Genomic DNA, 16,937 nt, shown 5'->3' on the forward strand with positions numbered 1-16,937 from the left:
GTTTGTCTCATTGGAAGAGTAGCAAACACACGGGACAAAGTCTTTCCCCACCCCAGTTTAGTGATGAAGCCTACTCGAAAAAGCAAGTAATGGCTTCCAAGGTCTATAAATTCCAGCTTCTTTTGTCTCTTCCTTCTCATCTCAAATTATTGAGCACAACACAATATACTCTATTGAATGCAAACATAATGTCAGAATCATCCGCTATGGTAGGTATTATTTCCCAAAGTATATGATTTGACTTGCTGACGAACGCCAAGCGCAACTGCATCTCCTGGGTCGAGATCCCAGCAACAGACCTCAATCGTGCCAAAGAGTTCTACTCTGCCGTCTTTGGTGTACGTCTACCCGTTTACTTATTCTCTCCATTTTCATTCGTTTCAACTGCCTCAAAAGAACGTACAAGTAAGTGACAACATCAAAGTGGTCATTCCCAAACTTCGGCAGCTCACCCATCGATTCATTCATGGCCATCTTCAGTCACGGTTCCACGAATGGCTGCCTTGTCAAAGTTGAAGCCGAGAACCTTCTTTCTGCCGCTCTCCATCCAGATAATGCCGAATTGAAACGAGTTGGAGTCAGAGTCACTATCACAGTAGAGAGTGTTGACAAGAAAATGGCCGAGGTTGAGAGCAAGGGTGGGAAGTTGTATTTGTGAGTTGCTTAGTCGACTCCACATAATTCATAGGTGGCTCATAAATACTAGGGAGAAGACAGAGATTCCTGGTGGTATGGGATTTGTGTCCTATTTCACGGACACTGAGGGAAATGTTATGGGGTTGTGGTCAAAGGAATGATTAGAGTTTTTCTGCATGGTGCAAGATAGAGATTTGAATTGATGCCTTTGCTGTTTCGGAGCTCACCACGTGGTAGCCGTACTTTCAATTGAGGTCCCTGTCTCCATTCTGATGCAGATTCCCACAAGCGTTCTCGGCTAAGCCCCTTTTCGCCTGGTTAGTCCCGACTCTAAGCGAGAGAGACATTTTATCAATCTTCACGAGCGCTCTGACTTAGGTCTGCAGAAGAGTTCGGGATAGCAAATCTGCAATTGATCTTCAGCCTGTGTTTTCGATATTTGCATGTCTTTTACATTTCATTTCAATTGGCTAACAGGCGAGCAGGACGGTTTTTGTGTGGAGCAGTAGTGGCGGAAACTCTGGAAAGACGCTAACCTGACTTTCAAGCGCATACCTAGGTACGGTGCGTTCAGTCCAAATCATAATCTGGACACTACACCTCGTTTTCAATTGGACTCGCCACTTTGATTGAAAAGGTGTTCTTCGCACATCACATATCTGAAGTCCAAATTCTGTCTTCTGAACCTCCTCACGATACAAAGCATATGATCAATATTGTCTCCCGAAATTCTAAAACACCATAATTTGTCAATAAAACAATATAGAATTCTCTGATAATCCTGATTATCAACACGCATGTCGATTCAACAATGAAAGCTTCAAGGGAAGCCAAATGTGTGGTCTCGACTCTGCCAATCGCTGGGAGATCTCTCGAACTAGAGACAACACAGTCCGTGCCAAACAATAAAGGACACAACGTCGTCTGGCAGCCCGATTCCGAACTTTCAAACATCAATGTCCCCAGATACGGAGAACTAGACGGAAATTCCCAGGAGGAATTTAGAGAAGCACTCGCATCAATCAGCGATCTAGGATGTCTTTCAGAGGCAACATTGGAAAGTGTTGTGAGCCGGCTGGACAAAGAGGAAGGTGATATTGTGCTAGAGATAGCTCATGCGGCCCGTCGAGCAAGGTTATCTTCTAATCTCCGGGAACACACGATCCTCCCAGAAGAGGAACCACATGACGATGAAGGCGTGTACATGGAAGAAATCCCGTTCTGTTCACCGCCCAGCAAGTCGGAAGATGAGACGGAAACCGCACTACAACGCACAACATACAAATCTCTCCTCTTCTGCATCGACAGACACATCGACTTTGCTGTTGTATGTACTTATTGTCAGGCTCTACACACAGGGCACACGACTGAGCTTCAATGTCCGACAGTAAGACAACTCAGTAGATCCTCCACGAAGACCAGCACGCCCAGTTGCTCTCAGACCCGATGGCCACGAGTACCAAAATATGACATATTCCCTCGTCCGATGAACTTCTCTAAACTCCAGCTGGCCATGAAGCTTTACCGCAACCAGGATTTTTCACAGTTCTCAGCGATCACAATCTCCTTTGGAAGACGGAAAAATAAGAACCAAGGGCCAAAATTCTTTTGGGGAGGCTATGGAGTTGATGCAAGTTTCTCAGTCTCTAAATCTTCTCCTTCGTTTGGGTCTACCAAAGGGGAAGAAAGGATCATGTACCGCACTCAATTTTCTTGGTTTCTCCTAGAAAAACATCGAAACGACGCTGAAGTGCTTCGGCTCATTGAGGAAGAGATGCGCAATTTGAATTCAGGCAATAGCGCTTTGGCAGTCAGGAGTCTTTGCTCGCATGTTTCTGGAACATTTTGGAGTTTTGAGAATCCAAAACAGTGGACTGGAGTGAGGAGGTGTAAGCTCTGTGCACTGGAATGGGAAGTTTGCCTTGGGGAAGTCTCTTCACAAAAGCTGGAAGAAAACACGACGGATGTTACCAGGAAAGAAACGGAGACGAAGAAGAAAAATAAGGGACTATTGGTCGTCCTTACTTGCTGGAGAGATTTCGGAATGTGCAAAAGCATCGATGATCCAAGATGGATGGCACATTTTGCCACCGAATATAGCCATCACGAGTTGAGCGACACTGAGATAACAAAGGACAATTCTTGGGATAACACGGATCTCGAAGAGCCAGCCCAGAATTGGGAACTTGGGGGAATCAAAAAGGCTTTTGAGGGCATTGATGAGTATCCTGGTCAAGGTGATGATGGAGAAGGGGATTTGAAGTGGCGGCTGGAAGAAAAGCAAGGGAAGGCGCTGAAGCTCCTTGTGGCGGCGTGGAAAGGGGTGACTAGTACTGCGTTGAGTGTGAGGTTTCAATGATCACGAGCCCGTTCTGTTCCAACAGGGGCCTGAAGGGCGGCTGAAATCATCAAATATAAGTTCTGCAAAAATACACGTATTCTCAGACTGATTTTCACCAAAACATAAGATTGTTTTCCAATTTCCAAAGGAACATTCGCGAAAAGAATAAGACTCTAACACTCAGAGCTTGGATGAGTTTGTGGATATAGATTGATGACAAGTCAAGACATATAATATCCCAAGAATGCTCCTGATTGAAGAGGCCTAGCAGAACTGGAGCAATCCAAAGATTCCTGATGATTGTGGCAAGAAGACACGACTTGGAGATTGGACAGATATATCTTGTGAAGGATACTCATGCTCGAGAGCCCAGTTGAGATACTTGAAGCATATTGGAAAAGTGAGCGTCGCGAGTGAAGTCACTTTATTCGATGGCATTCTGCAGGATCATACGTGAAGTATCTCTCAAACAACCCCGCGTTCCCAACATACAATGGCAGGAACACTGCCGGCCCAACGACTCTACCAATCGCAATTGCTCGCTCCTTAAGTACCAGCAGATGATTTTCCTTCTCTTTGAGTAACTCGATGAGCGCTTCGTCGGACATCGAAATATCGTAGCTCCGCTCCAAATTCACCAACATATCTTGGCGCCAAAACCAAAAGACACCCTCGATCAATAGACCGGGGGCACGCGCGCCATAGAAAGCTAAAAGTGCGTCTTCCCAGTCGTGAATCACCCGACAGCTCCCTGGTGATCCTGCTTTGGGAGGTACCCAATCTTTTTGGATGGGCTCGAGTTTGTTGCCGAAGTATATGGCGGAGAACATGAATAGTACGGTGATGCAACAGAAGTAGTCAAGTATGAGACACAAATGGCAGAAAATCTTTCCGAGAAGCTGCCCCAAGTTTTGGTCTTCCGTATCTTTGAAAAACGAGCGTGCCGGTGCTTTTCTTGAGAGATTCTGATGCATACACTACAGTCGCAGAATGGTTGGGTCATGGTTGAAGCTCGGATTTTCTGTAATTGAATGGAACGTTGGGAAGATAGTGTGGTGTGTTGATAATTTTTGAAAGGATGTTCCGGGGTCTTGAACAGTTGTGTCGAAGTTATGGTGAAAAAAAGTACGAGGACCATTCGGACGATATAAGAGAAGTTGGCGGAGGCTGGATTGTCAAGCGTCCAATTTCGTCAACTTGAAAATCCGCCTTATTGCCTCATCGAGCAAAGCGTATCACGCTGACCTCCATAAAAACATTGCGTGCCGGCATTGTGAGACTTTGTGGACAAAACAATGCACATAACTCTGTGCTGAGATGAATGCAGAAAAATATCTTCTGTGAATCAGTCTGTGTACACGGCTATACCAACATACCCGCCAACTAAAGAGGAAGAGGTAAGGTTTCGGACCAACGGCTGTCACCCCACGCTAAGATTAAAGATCACTTGAATACATATGAAAGACTTCTTCATATGCTCGCACCTTTCCAAAAAGGAAACGCAGCCATTAGCATCCCAAGGCAAAAAAAGATCAATTTCTCTCCACGAAAATCGACATTACATCACCACATAATGCCGTCCATAACCCACCTCACCTCCGCCATCTCACACGCCACATTCACCTCCGCAGCCGAAACCAAAGGCACACCATCTGTGATCTACGTCTCAAACTCCTCGTTACCAGCCTGCAAGATCTTCACCCCTTAGTACGAAGACCTTGCTTCTCGTTACCGTAACATCGCATTTGCGCAGATGGACTATGGACCGGAAACTAGCATGCTGTTCAAGTTTGCTCCAAATCAATTGCCGATGTTAAAACTTATGTACCGGGATAAGAATGGTGGCATGTGGGCTAGGACGGTGATGGGAGCAGATTTGAGAGAGTTGAAGGCTGGGATTGACGAGATGTTGGAGAAAGCTGGATTGGAGGAGTGAGGTCTTTCGCTAGAAGGTGATGATTATGTGAGGAGTACTTACTCCTCCCTCTATGAATTATTAAAGATTTGATTAAGTTCAGAGCTTAGCGAGGTGAAGTTGTTGTTCTCTGTTCGATGAAGCTGAATGCGCTAATGGCGCAGGTAGCGCAAATCGCGAGGAAAGCGGAATGGTTCGAATGAAATCTGCAAACCCATATCAGGTGCTGCTTGTCAAATTCGCCGACCTCCAGAAGACTAGTGTTTGGGCTCAATATCCGGCGCGAGAACAGAGAACCTAGATTCAGCTTATAGCAAGTGGAGCAGATAAATGATCATAGCCCTTCAAAGTGCAGATTTGATCCTATGAGAAAGAACAGGTTCCTCCGAAATCTCGGCCGCGGAGAAGAAGTACCAAATATGGATGCATTGGATGGGCTATTGATGCGTTCCCCGCAACTCCCAAATGCCTATCAGTATTCGGAACTTGGCTATCCTACTTCAGACCCTTATTATCCAACCAAGCCGTAAACAAATGTAACGCCTCCGCCGGTTTGTCCCAAGGAACCATATGCCCAGCCCCGTTAATCCTCACATATCTCAATAAGCCACTCTCCCACCACAAACCGCCGCTCCAGACTTGCTTGTTGTTCTCCTGCTGATAACGGAAATCAGGCATGCCATTCCATTTCAGCGAGCCGAAGACTCGCTCATTGCCTACAAAGTTGCAGATCCAATCATAAGTGCCGACATAGATCATAGCTCGAATTCCAGAGTGGAGCAGGGAAGCAACGTAAGGTCGAGTGTCGATGATGTAGTCATTGACTTTTACGAACTCATCGCCAACCTTGTTGCTGCATCCCTCAAATGGTGGCGCTTCTTTGTCAACTCCCAATGCGCCGCGGACTTTCTCGGTTCTTAAGAACTTGGTGATTGAGTTCATGATAGGATAACATAAATACCCCTCACAAGGTTTGCTGACATCGTAGTAGTTTCGTCCAGACCTGAAGTACGGGCTGTCGAGTTCCTTGCTGCAATAATTGGACGCAGCTTCACATACTAAGGGATCCGGATAGTCGTGACAAGCAGATAGTAAATACTCGCATCTCCCCACCGCCTTGGCCATCTTACCGCAGACGTCTTCCGCGAGAAGGGGACCAATTCCTGTGGCATTGGTACATGAGATGTCGTAAGAAGAACTTCTTTGTTTGACATCGCTGAAGATGCCGTTGCCGATAAGCACGGATTCCAGGGGAATTTGGTCATCGAGGGTAGAGATTTTGTTCATTTTGTCGATATGATCCGCAAAGACTGGGATGTAATGCCCTCCGTAACTTTCGCCTGCGATTGAGAAAGGCAGTGACTTTGACTCAGGAAATGCTTTGTACCACAGTCTCCTACGTACTTGTGCGTCAGCATGCTTTCTTGTGTATCTCGGGTTTTCAGATCAATGTTCCAGTGGTGCCGAAATATATATGCGCCTGAAAATCTTGCAGCACTACAAATTTGCCAAGAACGATTCAGGAAAAGTGTACGGAGAAGGTTAGTTTCTTACATGAAGGCGTAGACATCCTCACTTGCTGCAAACGTGCCACCCTGACCACCAGGGGCAGAATGGTTCGAAGAATAAGAAAACCCAACTCCGATTGGCTGGTCCAGGAAAAATACATTTGCTTTGTTGATCCAACTGTTGACATTCTCCCTGGCCGAATCTCCTCCTTCATTGACAATGCACGGTCCTAGTTCCATGAAGAGACCAACCATACTTGAACACCCAGGCCCTCCATTGAGCCACAGAACGAGGGGATCGGAAGTGGGGTCCGAGCGCGACTCAAAGTAGGCAAAGTAGAAATGCTTGGGGCCTGATGTAAGATATCCTGTAGTCCATAGCTTTATAGTCAGTATAAGTAATTTATGATTTGCAGTGATTAAAATCGGAGTTTTCAGTATTGCCACACCGCAGGTCGTCGAGATATGAGAGAAAATGGAATGCTGTGCGAAGACAGTAGGCTTACCTGTATAACCAGATGTTGCTCCTGGGCACACATCGGTTATGCTTGGCCGATCATCTTTGATGGAAGGATCATTGACGTTATGAGCCGTGATTATGAGACTGTGATCTGGATGAGATTCGTGGGTGAGTACCCTGACTTCAGAGCCTCCAAACGGAAGTTCACCAGTTCCAGATGTTATCGGTAGCTGGGACAAAAAGGACGCCGATGTGCTGATAGCAAGGGATAATAATGGGATGGATAGTCGGGTCATTTCGACAGGCTTATCCAAGATGGACTTTTGTTGTGAAATGTTGGAGAGGAGGTTGGTGATAAGATAAAGGCAGCAGAGGCAATGCTGAGTCAGCGTACTTGAAACACTCTTTGGACACATAGGTACTCCGTGGTACGCCACGGATCAACGTTCGACCAACACCTAGATATTTTCAGAAGTCGGAATGGTAAGTATGTGTATAATCCTGTAAGACCTGACACCCAGGTAGCCATTGGCATCTACTGCAGCGATTATTTGGCGTTATCACGTGACACTAAGGCGTCACCGAGACGGATATCAAATGCCTCGATCGACAACGAACATCACAGGTTCCGATGGCGACTGGAACCAGACCTGCACCGAATCTAAGCTATGGATAGATGAAGACGGACAACTCATGCCATCAGGATGGAGGGCTCTTCCGAAAGTCATCTTCACTTTCTAGGATAGTATCCTTCCTCGGAATACCTACTCTCAATCTTATGCTAGAACCGGGAACTATGATACCAAAGAGATCGGGAGGCGGGAGGTAGATGCCATCCATGTGACTCGAGAATCGGAAGTTGCAGAGTGCGCTATATCTCATCTTCGCAACGAATGTACTCTCAAGTGTTAGAACATTTCAGCTCAACTGTCAGCTTTCGATCACATGAGGGTTTCTTCCACCCAGCTCTTCAGGATTCCAAAGAACTATCCCTAGCTATGGTATAAGATCGAGAATTCTCTGGGATTCCTTCGCCATCTTATTCAATAGCCAAGCTCTGAAGAGCCGGGAAGCGGAGCACCCACGTGATCGAAGGGAGCTGAGTCAGATTGAGTCCTTCGGGCGAAAAATTGGTCTAGAGGTTAGCCTATCAAGCCGAACACGCCAGCCGACAAACCAGAATAAGCATCCTAGGTGCTGCTGGACATAGCTCGTATGCTGTCTGACCACAGTAGCGCTACGTCGTCCAAGATCATAATTGCCTCGGGCTTTAGAAGCAAGGCAGACATTTGCTTATAGCGCTGTCGGGCGTCAGGTGAGTCGGTGAGAGTTCGTGGCTGTTGGTGTACTGCATGATGCATGCGCATTCACGGATTGTTGCTGCTCCTCTTCATGCTCATTGGACAGTACCAAGGTATGTTCGCCTTGCTGAGGCAACCAATCGGGACAAACTGTGAGAGATTTTATCACTCCCTTGTTATATCCAAGCATACTCTACCTTACGTGCATCGTTGTTGAAGCTAAATACACAAATTCGCCGCTGCTCTCATCCAGCAGAGTGACAACGATCAAGCAAATCAACAAGCAATACGTCTGGTAAAGATTGCACTGTACTACAGAACCTCAAGCATAGCACGAAGAAATTAGTCTGACAGGTTCTTCCAACTTTCTCGCGCTCGTATTCAAATGACGCTCACTATTTTATAGCGCAGTGACTGGAACAGAGCTTTGGTTGTTTTTCGATTCTGGCAAGTCCAACCTCAGCTACTATATCGCATACAGGTGTAGTATTCTGTGGATGAACTTGTCAATAACGCCGCGCAGAGACTGCTCCCCAGGATACGGAGGACGACGACGGTGATACAAGTATGGGATTGTAATAGGTTGGCAGCGGGCCAGAAAGCGAATCGGTACTTAAATTAGTCTGTACCTTTGGCGAGCTGTCCAGTACAGGTCGTATGTTCTGGAGAAGCAAACTTGAGAGATAAACATCCGTAATTGTTTGTGTAATGAATAAAGTTTGATACATTTTCATTGCCCAATAAAGTGTTACTGAACGCGTGATTTAAGAGATGCATCAGACACCACCGAATCTACTCGGCACAGACCAAACTGCGCACAGCAAAAACTGCCTTGCCGCTTCGCCAGTAGGGTCTAGTTTTCCCATCCTGCTCAGTAAGCTCACGAGACCTAAAGTCCTTGTCTCCTAAAAAATCGACAAGACTTCCGAACCACTCCAGGCTCAGGTGTCGCAATTCCTTACTTAAGGTATGGACGATATTCTCGGGATAACTGTACTGAATGATCCGGGGGTGGAAGCTGAATTCGAGTAAGGCCGTTCAATTTTCCAAGCTCAATCTAATGTGCCTAGCCTCGTCGCTGTTCATGGCATCAAGGGCCATCCGCACCGGACGTGGACTCATCCAAATGGGGAAAAGTGGCTCGAGGACTACTTGCCAAAAGACTTCCCCAATACACGGATTCTTACCTTCGGGTATAATGCTCAAGTCTTCACGTCAAGCAGAGGATGCATTATCGATTATGCAGAGCAACTACTGCAAAATTTAGCCAGCGTGAGAGCATCTAGAGATCAGAAGGCAAGTTTTGTTCTGCCCGTTACAGGAGTAAACTCCGATGAGAAATACTAACACGAGCTAGAATCGCCCTATCATATTTGTGTGTCATAGCTTGGGTGGTCTTGTAGTGAAGAAGGTAATTCGGCTCGAAATATTGAAAAATAGAAGAGTAACAATAGATAAAGGCCCTACTTCTAGCGCACAAAGGACACGATGCTGGCTCTCTGAAGACTGCCACAAAGGCAGTAATGTTCATGGGAACACCACACAGAGGATCTCAACTGGCATCCTATGCAGATGTTGCAGTAACATGCATCAAAGCAGCGGGATTCAAAGCAAATACGGCCAATCTTCAACATCTATAGCTTGATTCAGACGATATGGACGAGCTGGGCTCTCAATTTGGATCTCTTCTGCAAGAGGAGAAGATCAAGGTTCTGTCTTTCTACGAATTGAAGCCTTTGAAAATTGCTGGAATAGCTGAAGCGGTGGTAAGAGCATACAGCTCTGAAAAAAAAAATTTGATTTCGCTAACCTTCGAATGGGTAGATTGTGCCCAAAGGATCCGCAAAATTAGGCCTAGGTCCACCACTTGAAAATGTGATCCCAGTCGATGCAGATCATCGCCAAATTGCTCAGTTCTCAAGCAGGAACTCTAAGCAATATAATGTTGTTAAATCGAACCTAGATCTAGTTTTGTCCTCGCAAAGTGTTCGGAACCAAACCCTCGGTAAGTCTTCCAGCCTTGTACCATTCTAGATTTCCACCTTCTGGTTTCCCAGTCTGGACATGTATAAAACTCTGAAGATGAAGGGGAGAAAAGGCATTAGCTGATCAATCTTTGATCAGAAATATCTGAGAACGAGGACAAGTGGGTTGATATTTTGACATGGCTGAATGCCTTCCGAAACCAGCTGGGATCGGCTTGTTCAAAGCAACGGACTGTGGGAACGTGCAAATGGATTGATAGCAAGAGTTAATTCCAGGAATGGAGATATTGTGATCAGTCAGCGGGTCTTTGGCTGCTTGGAAAACCCGGTAACACTCATCCTTTAGACTTCGATAAATTCGAACCTTTTGAAGATGGACTAATAAGCATATCACGTCCAGGTGTCGGAAAGACAGTACTGTCTGATTATATATCTGACACTTTAAGATCCGAGAACAGTGGTACTGTACTCACTTTACATTGCCACTCGTATCGATCTCTCAATGATCCGCTCCATGCTCTCCTTAGAGACCTTCTCTTCCAAGCACTACAAAGCCAACATATGGCTGTCAGTCTCAAAGCACAATTACTCAGCCTCAAAGCCCAAATTATTGCCATGTCAGATGTTCCATTCGATACGATTCTCAAGGTCGTAGAAGATACCATTCGAAACACCTTGGCAGAGACTTTCCTTATTGTGGATGGTGTTGACGAACTAGATTCAAGATCGGTCGAGGTCGAATCATTCTTGCGCACAATCGGACACCTACCACAATCAAGTGCACAATGTAAAGTGTTGATTGTAAGCCGGAACACCACCAGACTAGAAATCCCCCTTGAAGGCTGGAAAACAATGGAAATAGCAACCTCTGACTCCATGAACGACATTGCTAAGTTCCTTCAACAAAAGCTGTCGAGCATGGTTCACTTGGGCGACCGCCGGCACGAAATTCTGAAGCGACTGCTAAGCGGTTCCAAAGGCTTTTTCTCTGAGCTGACCTAGCTATCAGTGAGCTTGATCAACTCAGAACTTGGAATGCCGTAGAAGCGTTCCTTGAAAAGGGCAATCCTGGACTTGACGTCACCTACGCAACGATAATTGAGGAACTAGACAAATCTTCAAAGGGATTGAGTCCAGTACGAGCCAGAGCATTGCCGCTGGCCTCCGTGGCTTGTCGCCCCTTCAGACTTGAAGAGATACTAGAGCTACTAGCTGTTGATATTTCGAACGGCTCTGTTGACCCGGGGAACAAACTCTTAGGTGGGTGGGAGATCCTGTCTCGGGCATGTGGTCCCTTCCTCCAGCTCAACGATCTCGGTGCAATAGAGCTCATTCACGTCTCGGCAAAGGAATTTCTAAAGTCTTATTCGTGGGGTCCACGTCCGAAAGGCGAATTTGCTGAAACAGAAATGGCCTGTCTTTGCCTGTCCTATCTCAACTTCACCGTCTCGGAGAGGACGCTTGGGACAGATGTTCAGGTGCATGTCGATAGTCTCAGCAAGCAGTATCCATTGCTAGAGTATGCTTCTCAATACTGTAAGTCACTCATATATCCCGATGTATCATGCACCGTTCCTCCTTCTAATGGAACTGGCTGAGATTTGCTCCGTTGAGAGAATCTCCTTTTCTTTCAAATGGGTAATACGACGCTAACTCTGTCTTGAGGGTTTGATCATTTCATGAGATCAGAAGAAATTGTACTTCAACAATTGATTCTTCTTGACAGCTTCCTGACATCGCGATCCAGTGTAACTTGGACGTCTTCATTCTATCCCCATTTTGCTTTCAAGCGAGGAGATTCGCAGGGAACGATAAACTCCACAGAACAGTCGATACTTGCGAACTTGCAAATAATGCTCAGAGTCTCAGGACGCATGGTTGATGCATCATTGAGCAATCGCTGTATAAAACGACTTAGTCACCTGTTGCTGGATTCATGGCAAGACTCGTTGCGCATGGAAATGTTTTATTCTGGCCCAAGAGCAAGAATTACCATCGAGAAGAAACTTCGGTTGGCACAGTGCTATATGGCTATGAACGAGATGAAAGCAGCGGAAGAGATTGCGTCAGAGGCTTTTCGAACTGCACAAGAATCACTTGGCCCCCTTCACTCTTTAACCATTCAACTTAACCGGGAAAGGATATATTCACAGTTCAGGTCTCGGAAGTCACCGGGTAGCGCGGAGGCCTACGAATTTCTACCTGACTTTCTGAGATTACTTACAGAACACGTCGAAGTCTTTGGCCCAAATCATCGTGAGACAGATGCCTGCCGCCATGCCCTGGCATCTGTCCATCTCAGCAAGCGAGAGTACGCGAATGCTCGAAAAATTCTTGAGCCTCTGCACACTCGCATGATTGAAACATTTGGCTATTCTTCCAGTGTTGCCCAGAATGTAACCAACAGCCTAGCTGCATGTGCAAATATGCAAGGCGAAATTGACTACGCGGAAAGCCTTCTCAACACCAACCCAAGTCTCGTTAAAGCAGTGTCGGAGCCGTTGGAAATCGACATAACTCGAGTACCGGTTGAAACCATTCACGCTGTGTCCATTTTTGCCTCTGTGTTAGGGGCAAAGGAGGAGAATCGGAGATCTGAGATTCTACATCAGCGTGCGATTGACGGTTTGATGGCACTTAAAGGTCCAAATACGTTTCGAGTATATGAGAGTGCAATCAACAAAGGTCAGGCTCTACGAGATCAGTTCAAGTATGCTGAGGCTAGAAAGCACTATGTTCAATGGCTCAAAACATCAGATCAAAACTTGGGTCCAGACTCAAGACAGTCTAAGAAGATTCGAGAAAGAATGATTGATGTGGATCGGCAAGAGCAGAAATGGAAGGAGATGTCTCGGAGCGTGAGAAATCAGGTAACTCTGGATTCTCCAGGTTGGAATAAGCCACTTGCTCTTGTATCTTCTGGGCTTGTTGCTCTCATTGCTTTTATTTTCGCTCTTTGGCACCGATTTTCTTAGCAAGCATCGAGGGGTCAGTTGACTGTGAGCGCGATCGAAAATAGTAGTCGGCCAGGTCTCCGCAATTCCTAGGTATCAAGAGCGTAAAATAAATCAAAGGAGAATCAGAGTCCCTAAATCTGAGTGTTTATCGTATGAGATTGTGACATTTATCGGACTATTGAAAACTTGATGATCGAGTTTGAGAACCAGTGAAGTTCCTCGGCCCCACCTTAGCTTCGGACATGGCTAGAACCCGAGCTTTACGAGGAACCAAGATTCAACGGACAATAACCAAGAACCCGTCGGGAGCAAAATATCCCGCGCATTACAATAAAGATGAAATGTTGTAGCTATAAGTATCTCTCAATCCGTTTTGGATGAATCCTACTGAATACTAATTCTGACCATCATTCAAAAACAATAATGACAACCTCAGACCCAAGAATTGCCATCCTAGGCGCCGGTCCAGGAGGCCTCACAATAGCCTCTCTCCTTACAAAACACAACATCCCATACACCCTCTTCGACCTCCGGCCCTTACCTACATCCAGCTCACCAACCTCACCACTCGTCCCCTCCGGCTCTCTCGACCTGCACCCTGACTCTGGCCTCCTAGCCCTCAAACGCTGCGGTCTATACGACAAATTCCTAACCCTGACCGGCGAATGCAGCGAAGACTGCATCATCACCGACAAAGCAGGCAACATCCGCTGGCAAGACAACGGCAACGGCGGCGAACGACCTGAAATCCCACGGAACAGTCTCACAGACTTACTCCTATCGTCCATCCCAGCCCAGAACATAAAATGGGAACACAAAGTCCTATCTCTCACTTCCTCCTCCTCCGCCAAATGGACGCTGCACTTTTCTCACCAAGGTTCCGAGTTTGACAAGGAATATGACCTGGTGATAGGTGCCGATGGCGCGTATTCGAAAACCCGAACAGTTCTCTCGACCACCGTCCCGTATTATAGCAGCGTATCCTGCATCACGCTTACCATTCCCCACATCACCACCACGCATCCCGATCTCGAAGCTATCATCGGCAAAGGAACCTACTCCGCGTCCGGAGACCATAAAGCCGTCATGGCTCAACGCGGCAGCGTCGATTCCGCGCGCATATACCTCATGCTCCAATGTGGCGACTCCTCTTCCTGGCTACGAGACGTGGGACTCGATAGCCTAGGCCCAGAAGAGTTGAAGACGAGATTACTTACAGATCCTGCTCTGTTTGAGTCTTGGGGGAAAGCCAGCAAAGATTTGATCGCAGCCGGGTGTTCGTCCGGGTTTGAGATTACGGCGAATCCGCTTCTGATGCTGCCTATTGGCTTCAAGTGGGAGCATGTTCCAAACATCACTTTATTGGGTGATGCGGCCCATCTCATTACGCCGTTTGCTGGAGAGGGGGTTAATGCTGCTATGCTTGATGCCTTGCAACTTGCTGAGGGTATTATTGAGTCTTTGAGCGAGGGGAGTGAGAGGAGTATTGACGATGCTGTGAAGGGATATGAGGAGAAGATGTTCCCGCGTGCGGAGGAACTGGAGGCTGACACATGGGGGAATTTGAAGATGATTTTCGCAGATAATGCGCCAGAAGGGATCGTGAATTTCATGGCGAGTGCCATGGGTGGCATGCCGCCGCCGACTGGTGAGGCGTGATTTGAATCCATCGAGCACTTGGCCAGATGGAAATGTTGGTAGACTCGATAATCAAGATTTGACGCTAAAACAGTAAGGAAGGACATATGATAGTATGGAAAAGAGGAGCAAGCATAGATAGATATACCCAAATTACATATAGAGCACTAATTCAAGTGGTATCGAAAGATAAAAAACAATCTCTCTCAAGCATCGCATGTGTTAATGATGACCATTGCAAAAATTTGTGAAAGTGGAAAGCGTAATAAGATAACAGAGATGCGCTCATAAGTGAGCACACCAGCTCACATGTTCAACTTTTGAGCTTCTGTAACGAAGAACCGCGTATTGGAAGCTGTCTCCCTGCATTCGTTGGAGCTGCAAGACCGTATGTCATCGATTGGCGATACGGAACTGCTCTAGGGACTCATTAGCGAACTCTTGCGGATCTTGCTTGGCTTCGGATAATAGCAGGGCCTGCCGCATCGATTAACATCCCGTTAATGTAGGCACTATTCGAGAGATTAAGTAGAAGGAGAGTCTCTCAACACGTAAGAAGTATCTCAGATCAAAGGATTTCGCATTATGTACCCAGTATTCCAGTGCGCCTACACCCGTAATACGCTATGCTTCGCTACAAAACCCAACGCCGTGTAAAACAATCAAAATCTGAGTTTGGTTAGTTTTACTGCATCAGCAAGCATGCAACGTACTTACCGTATCTCATAAGAACCCGCTCTTGTCATATACCTAACCCACTTCACTGAGGAGTAATTGCTCTTCTCAAACACCTTCAGGTATCGCACCAGCAGTCCTGAGCTGGTGAACATCAACAAGCTGAAGTTGAGACTCAGCGGTGGTCTTGACCAAGCTTTCTGATTCGTCATGCTTGTCAAAGTTGCCTCTGCACTCAGCACGAATTCGTTCTGCCCAGTGAATCTCGGGATCTTCCACACAATGTTGTTTTCACTTGGTTCGTACTTGGCTTTGCCTTGAGTACATCGCTCTGTGATGCGTGCAGTGTTCAGCGGCGTAGGCACTCGAACAATAACATTCGTTGCAAACAGCTTGCTGCCATAATTTGCTCGGATAGCAATGCTGTATTCCACCTTGGTCTTTCCGACCTCGTTGACGATAGCATGGACTTTAAAGGGTAAATTAACATTCTCCGTCGCTCTGTATCGCATCAATTCGAATTCTCCATCCGGAGGGATGAAAGAAATGATTCGATCCGTGTCGAATTTGCCCAGCTTGACGCATTGATGGAACTGACAATCTTCAAGTGTAACACTACCAGCTGCGGCTTTTGTTGCTTTTGTGCCCATTCTATTTCCTGATGGCAAAGAAGATAGACTGTCACCGTCCAGCAACAATCGATCGTTCAGCCCGAATTTACATTCCGGTGTCCCGGAAAGGTATGCGCGCATCACAATTTGGCCGTTGACATCTGCTCGTAGAACTGTGCCCGTTGCTGACATGAGGAGGTTGACATCTTCGATGACATCCACGAATGCTTCGTTCTTGCGATATTTGACATCAGCTTTCCTCCATGACAGTGCTCCGGTTGCTTGCATTGTGATCTTCGCCGAGTCCTCCATTGTTCGTTCGGATTTGACTCCTTCCGTAGTGATATACATCTTTAGGGTATCGGTCTCGGTATTTTGAGGGTATCCAAAGTCTAGAATCTCTGCGGATGTCATCAGCAACAAGCATACTCAGAGCGAAGCCATATGTACCATCTAAAAGCTCATAGACAAGCACAAAGTTGTTCTTCACAGCCTCCTCATCAAATTTCCCAAAATACCCTTTCCCCAGCGCTGTTAACCTGTATAGAAACTCGAATACCAGCGCAGCATTGGCATTGCTCTTTGTAATCGCTACTAGGTAGATATTCTCGTGCTTCACATGGCTGAAGGTCGTACTTCCCAGCGTGAGAATCGGGGATCTAACTTGCGCATTGCTAATTACTTGGATTCGAAATACATCGGCAAGGCGAGGACGGCAGTCATTGCGAAAAGCGCGGAAGATCAGATTTTCCCCTAATATTCGAAGATTAGAGCGTAACAAAGCATGATGACAGTGGTGTACGTACCCTTCTGGTTAAAGATCAAGATGCCAGATAACATGGTGTCAATTGCCTATGCGGGGGAGCTCGTGATGCGACAAGGTATTTGGACTTGAGGAGGTCTGGTGCGA

The 16,937-nt window shown here is 46.5% G+C and overlaps 8 protein-coding genes across 8 annotated transcripts; 6 read left to right on the plus strand and 2 right to left on the minus strand.

The window, feature by feature from the left end:
* Positions 1–26: 26 nt before the first annotated feature.
* On the plus strand, positions 27–896 carry LY89DRAFT_687770 (Glyoxalase/Bleomycin resistance protein/Dihydroxybiphenyl dioxygenase). Its single transcript, XM_018215573.1, has 4 exons — positions 27–209; positions 261–338; positions 425–654; positions 707–896. The coding sequence occupies exons 1-4, from the start codon at positions 189–191 to the stop codon at positions 795–797; spliced, it is 420 nt and encodes a 139-aa protein (XP_018067171.1). The 5' UTR covers positions 27–188; the 3' UTR covers positions 798–896.
* A 551-nt stretch (positions 897–1,447) lies between these two features.
* Positions 1,448–2,995, plus strand: LY89DRAFT_755911 (uncharacterized protein; the record flags this gene model as incomplete). The annotated part of the gene is made up of 1 exon (XM_018221359.1): positions 1,448–2,995. The coding sequence occupies one exon, from the start codon at positions 1,448–1,450 to the stop codon at positions 2,993–2,995; it is 1,548 nt and encodes a 515-aa protein (XP_018067172.1).
* Positions 2,996–4,550: 1,555 nt separating this feature from the next.
* Positions 4,551–4,913, plus strand: LY89DRAFT_737726 (uncharacterized protein; the record flags this gene model as incomplete). The annotated part of the gene is made up of 2 exons (XM_018220289.1): positions 4,551–4,631; positions 4,686–4,913. 2 exons carry the CDS (start codon positions 4,551–4,553, stop codon positions 4,911–4,913), a joined length of 309 nt encoding a protein of 102 aa, XP_018067173.1.
* Positions 4,914–5,387: 474 nt separating this feature from the next.
* On the minus strand, positions 5,388–7,156 carry LY89DRAFT_737727 (peptidase S10, serine carboxypeptidase; the record flags this gene model as incomplete). The annotated part of the gene is made up of 3 exons (XM_018220290.1): positions 5,388–6,288; positions 6,447–6,768; positions 6,907–7,156. 3 exons carry the CDS (start codon positions 7,154–7,156, stop codon positions 5,388–5,390), a joined length of 1,473 nt encoding a protein of 490 aa, XP_018067174.1.
* A 2,076-nt stretch (positions 7,157–9,232) lies between these two features.
* Positions 9,233–9,575, plus strand: LY89DRAFT_622819 (uncharacterized protein; the record flags this gene model as incomplete). Its single annotated transcript, XM_018210988.1, has 2 exons — positions 9,233–9,475; positions 9,519–9,575. Coding segments are annotated over 2 exons (300 nt in total), but the record flags the coding sequence as incomplete, so codon positions are not given.
* Positions 9,576–9,816: 241 nt separating this feature from the next.
* Positions 9,817–13,254, plus strand: LY89DRAFT_721674 (uncharacterized protein; the record flags this gene model as incomplete). The annotated part of the gene is made up of 6 exons (XM_018218664.1): positions 9,817–9,927; positions 9,986–10,166; positions 10,547–10,933; positions 11,149–11,682; positions 11,812–13,016; positions 13,122–13,254. The coding sequence occupies 6 exons, from the start codon at positions 9,817–9,819 to the stop codon at positions 13,191–13,193; spliced, it is 2,490 nt and encodes an 829-aa protein (XP_018067176.1). The 3' UTR covers positions 13,194–13,254.
* A 157-nt stretch (positions 13,255–13,411) lies between these two features.
* LY89DRAFT_687774 (FAD/NAD(P)-binding domain-containing protein) lies at positions 13,412–14,918 on the plus strand. The gene has a single exon (XM_018215574.1). It carries the CDS (start codon positions 13,527–13,529, stop codon positions 14,760–14,762), a length of 1,236 nt encoding a protein of 411 aa, XP_018067177.1. The 5' UTR covers positions 13,412–13,526; the 3' UTR covers positions 14,763–14,918.
* A 182-nt stretch (positions 14,919–15,100) lies between these two features.
* LY89DRAFT_687775 (AP-2 complex subunit MU) lies at positions 15,101–16,934 on the minus strand. The gene is made up of 4 exons (XM_018215575.1): positions 16,834–16,934; positions 16,478–16,780; positions 15,459–16,428; positions 15,101–15,410 (listed from the first exon to the last, which is right to left on the minus strand). Exons 1-4 carry the CDS (start codon positions 16,865–16,867, stop codon positions 15,404–15,406), a joined length of 1,314 nt encoding a protein of 437 aa, XP_018067178.1. The 5' UTR covers positions 16,868–16,934; the 3' UTR covers positions 15,101–15,403.
* Between the last annotated feature and the right edge of the window lie 3 nt (positions 16,935–16,937).

The sequence above is a fragment of the Mollisia scopiformis genome (assembly GCF_001500285.1).
Source record: "Mollisia scopiformis unplaced genomic scaffold LY89scaffold_20, whole genome shotgun sequence".
Taxonomy (NCBI): domain Eukaryota; kingdom Fungi; phylum Ascomycota; class Leotiomycetes; order Helotiales; family Mollisiaceae; genus Mollisia; species Mollisia scopiformis.

Bases quoted from the DNA above. Each gene is read 5' to 3' on its own strand.
- LY89DRAFT_687775 (XM_018215575.1), bottom strand. From the start codon at position 16,867: ATGTTATCTGGCATCTTGATCTTTAACCAGAAGG. The intron at 16,781-16,833 runs GTACGTACACCA...TTCGAATATTAG, and splicing joins CTTGATCTTTAACCAGAAGG to GGGAAAATCTGATCTTCCGC. The intron at 16,429-16,477 runs GTACATATGGCT...TGACATCCGCAG, and splicing joins TGTCTATGAGCTTTTAGATG to AGATTCTAGACTTTGGATAC.
- LY89DRAFT_687774 (XM_018215574.1), top strand. From the start codon at position 13,527: ATGACAACCTCAGACCCAAGAATTGCCATCCTAGGCGCCGGTCCAGGA.
- LY89DRAFT_687770 (XM_018215573.1), top strand. From the start codon at position 189: ATGTCAGAATCATCCGCTATG. The intron at 210-260 runs GTAGGTATTATT...ACGAACGCCAAG, and splicing joins TGTCAGAATCATCCGCTATG to CGCAACTGCATCTCCTGGGT. The intron at 339-424 runs GTACGTCTACCC...ACAACATCAAAG, and splicing joins TCTACTCTGCCGTCTTTGGT to TGGTCATTCCCAAACTTCGG.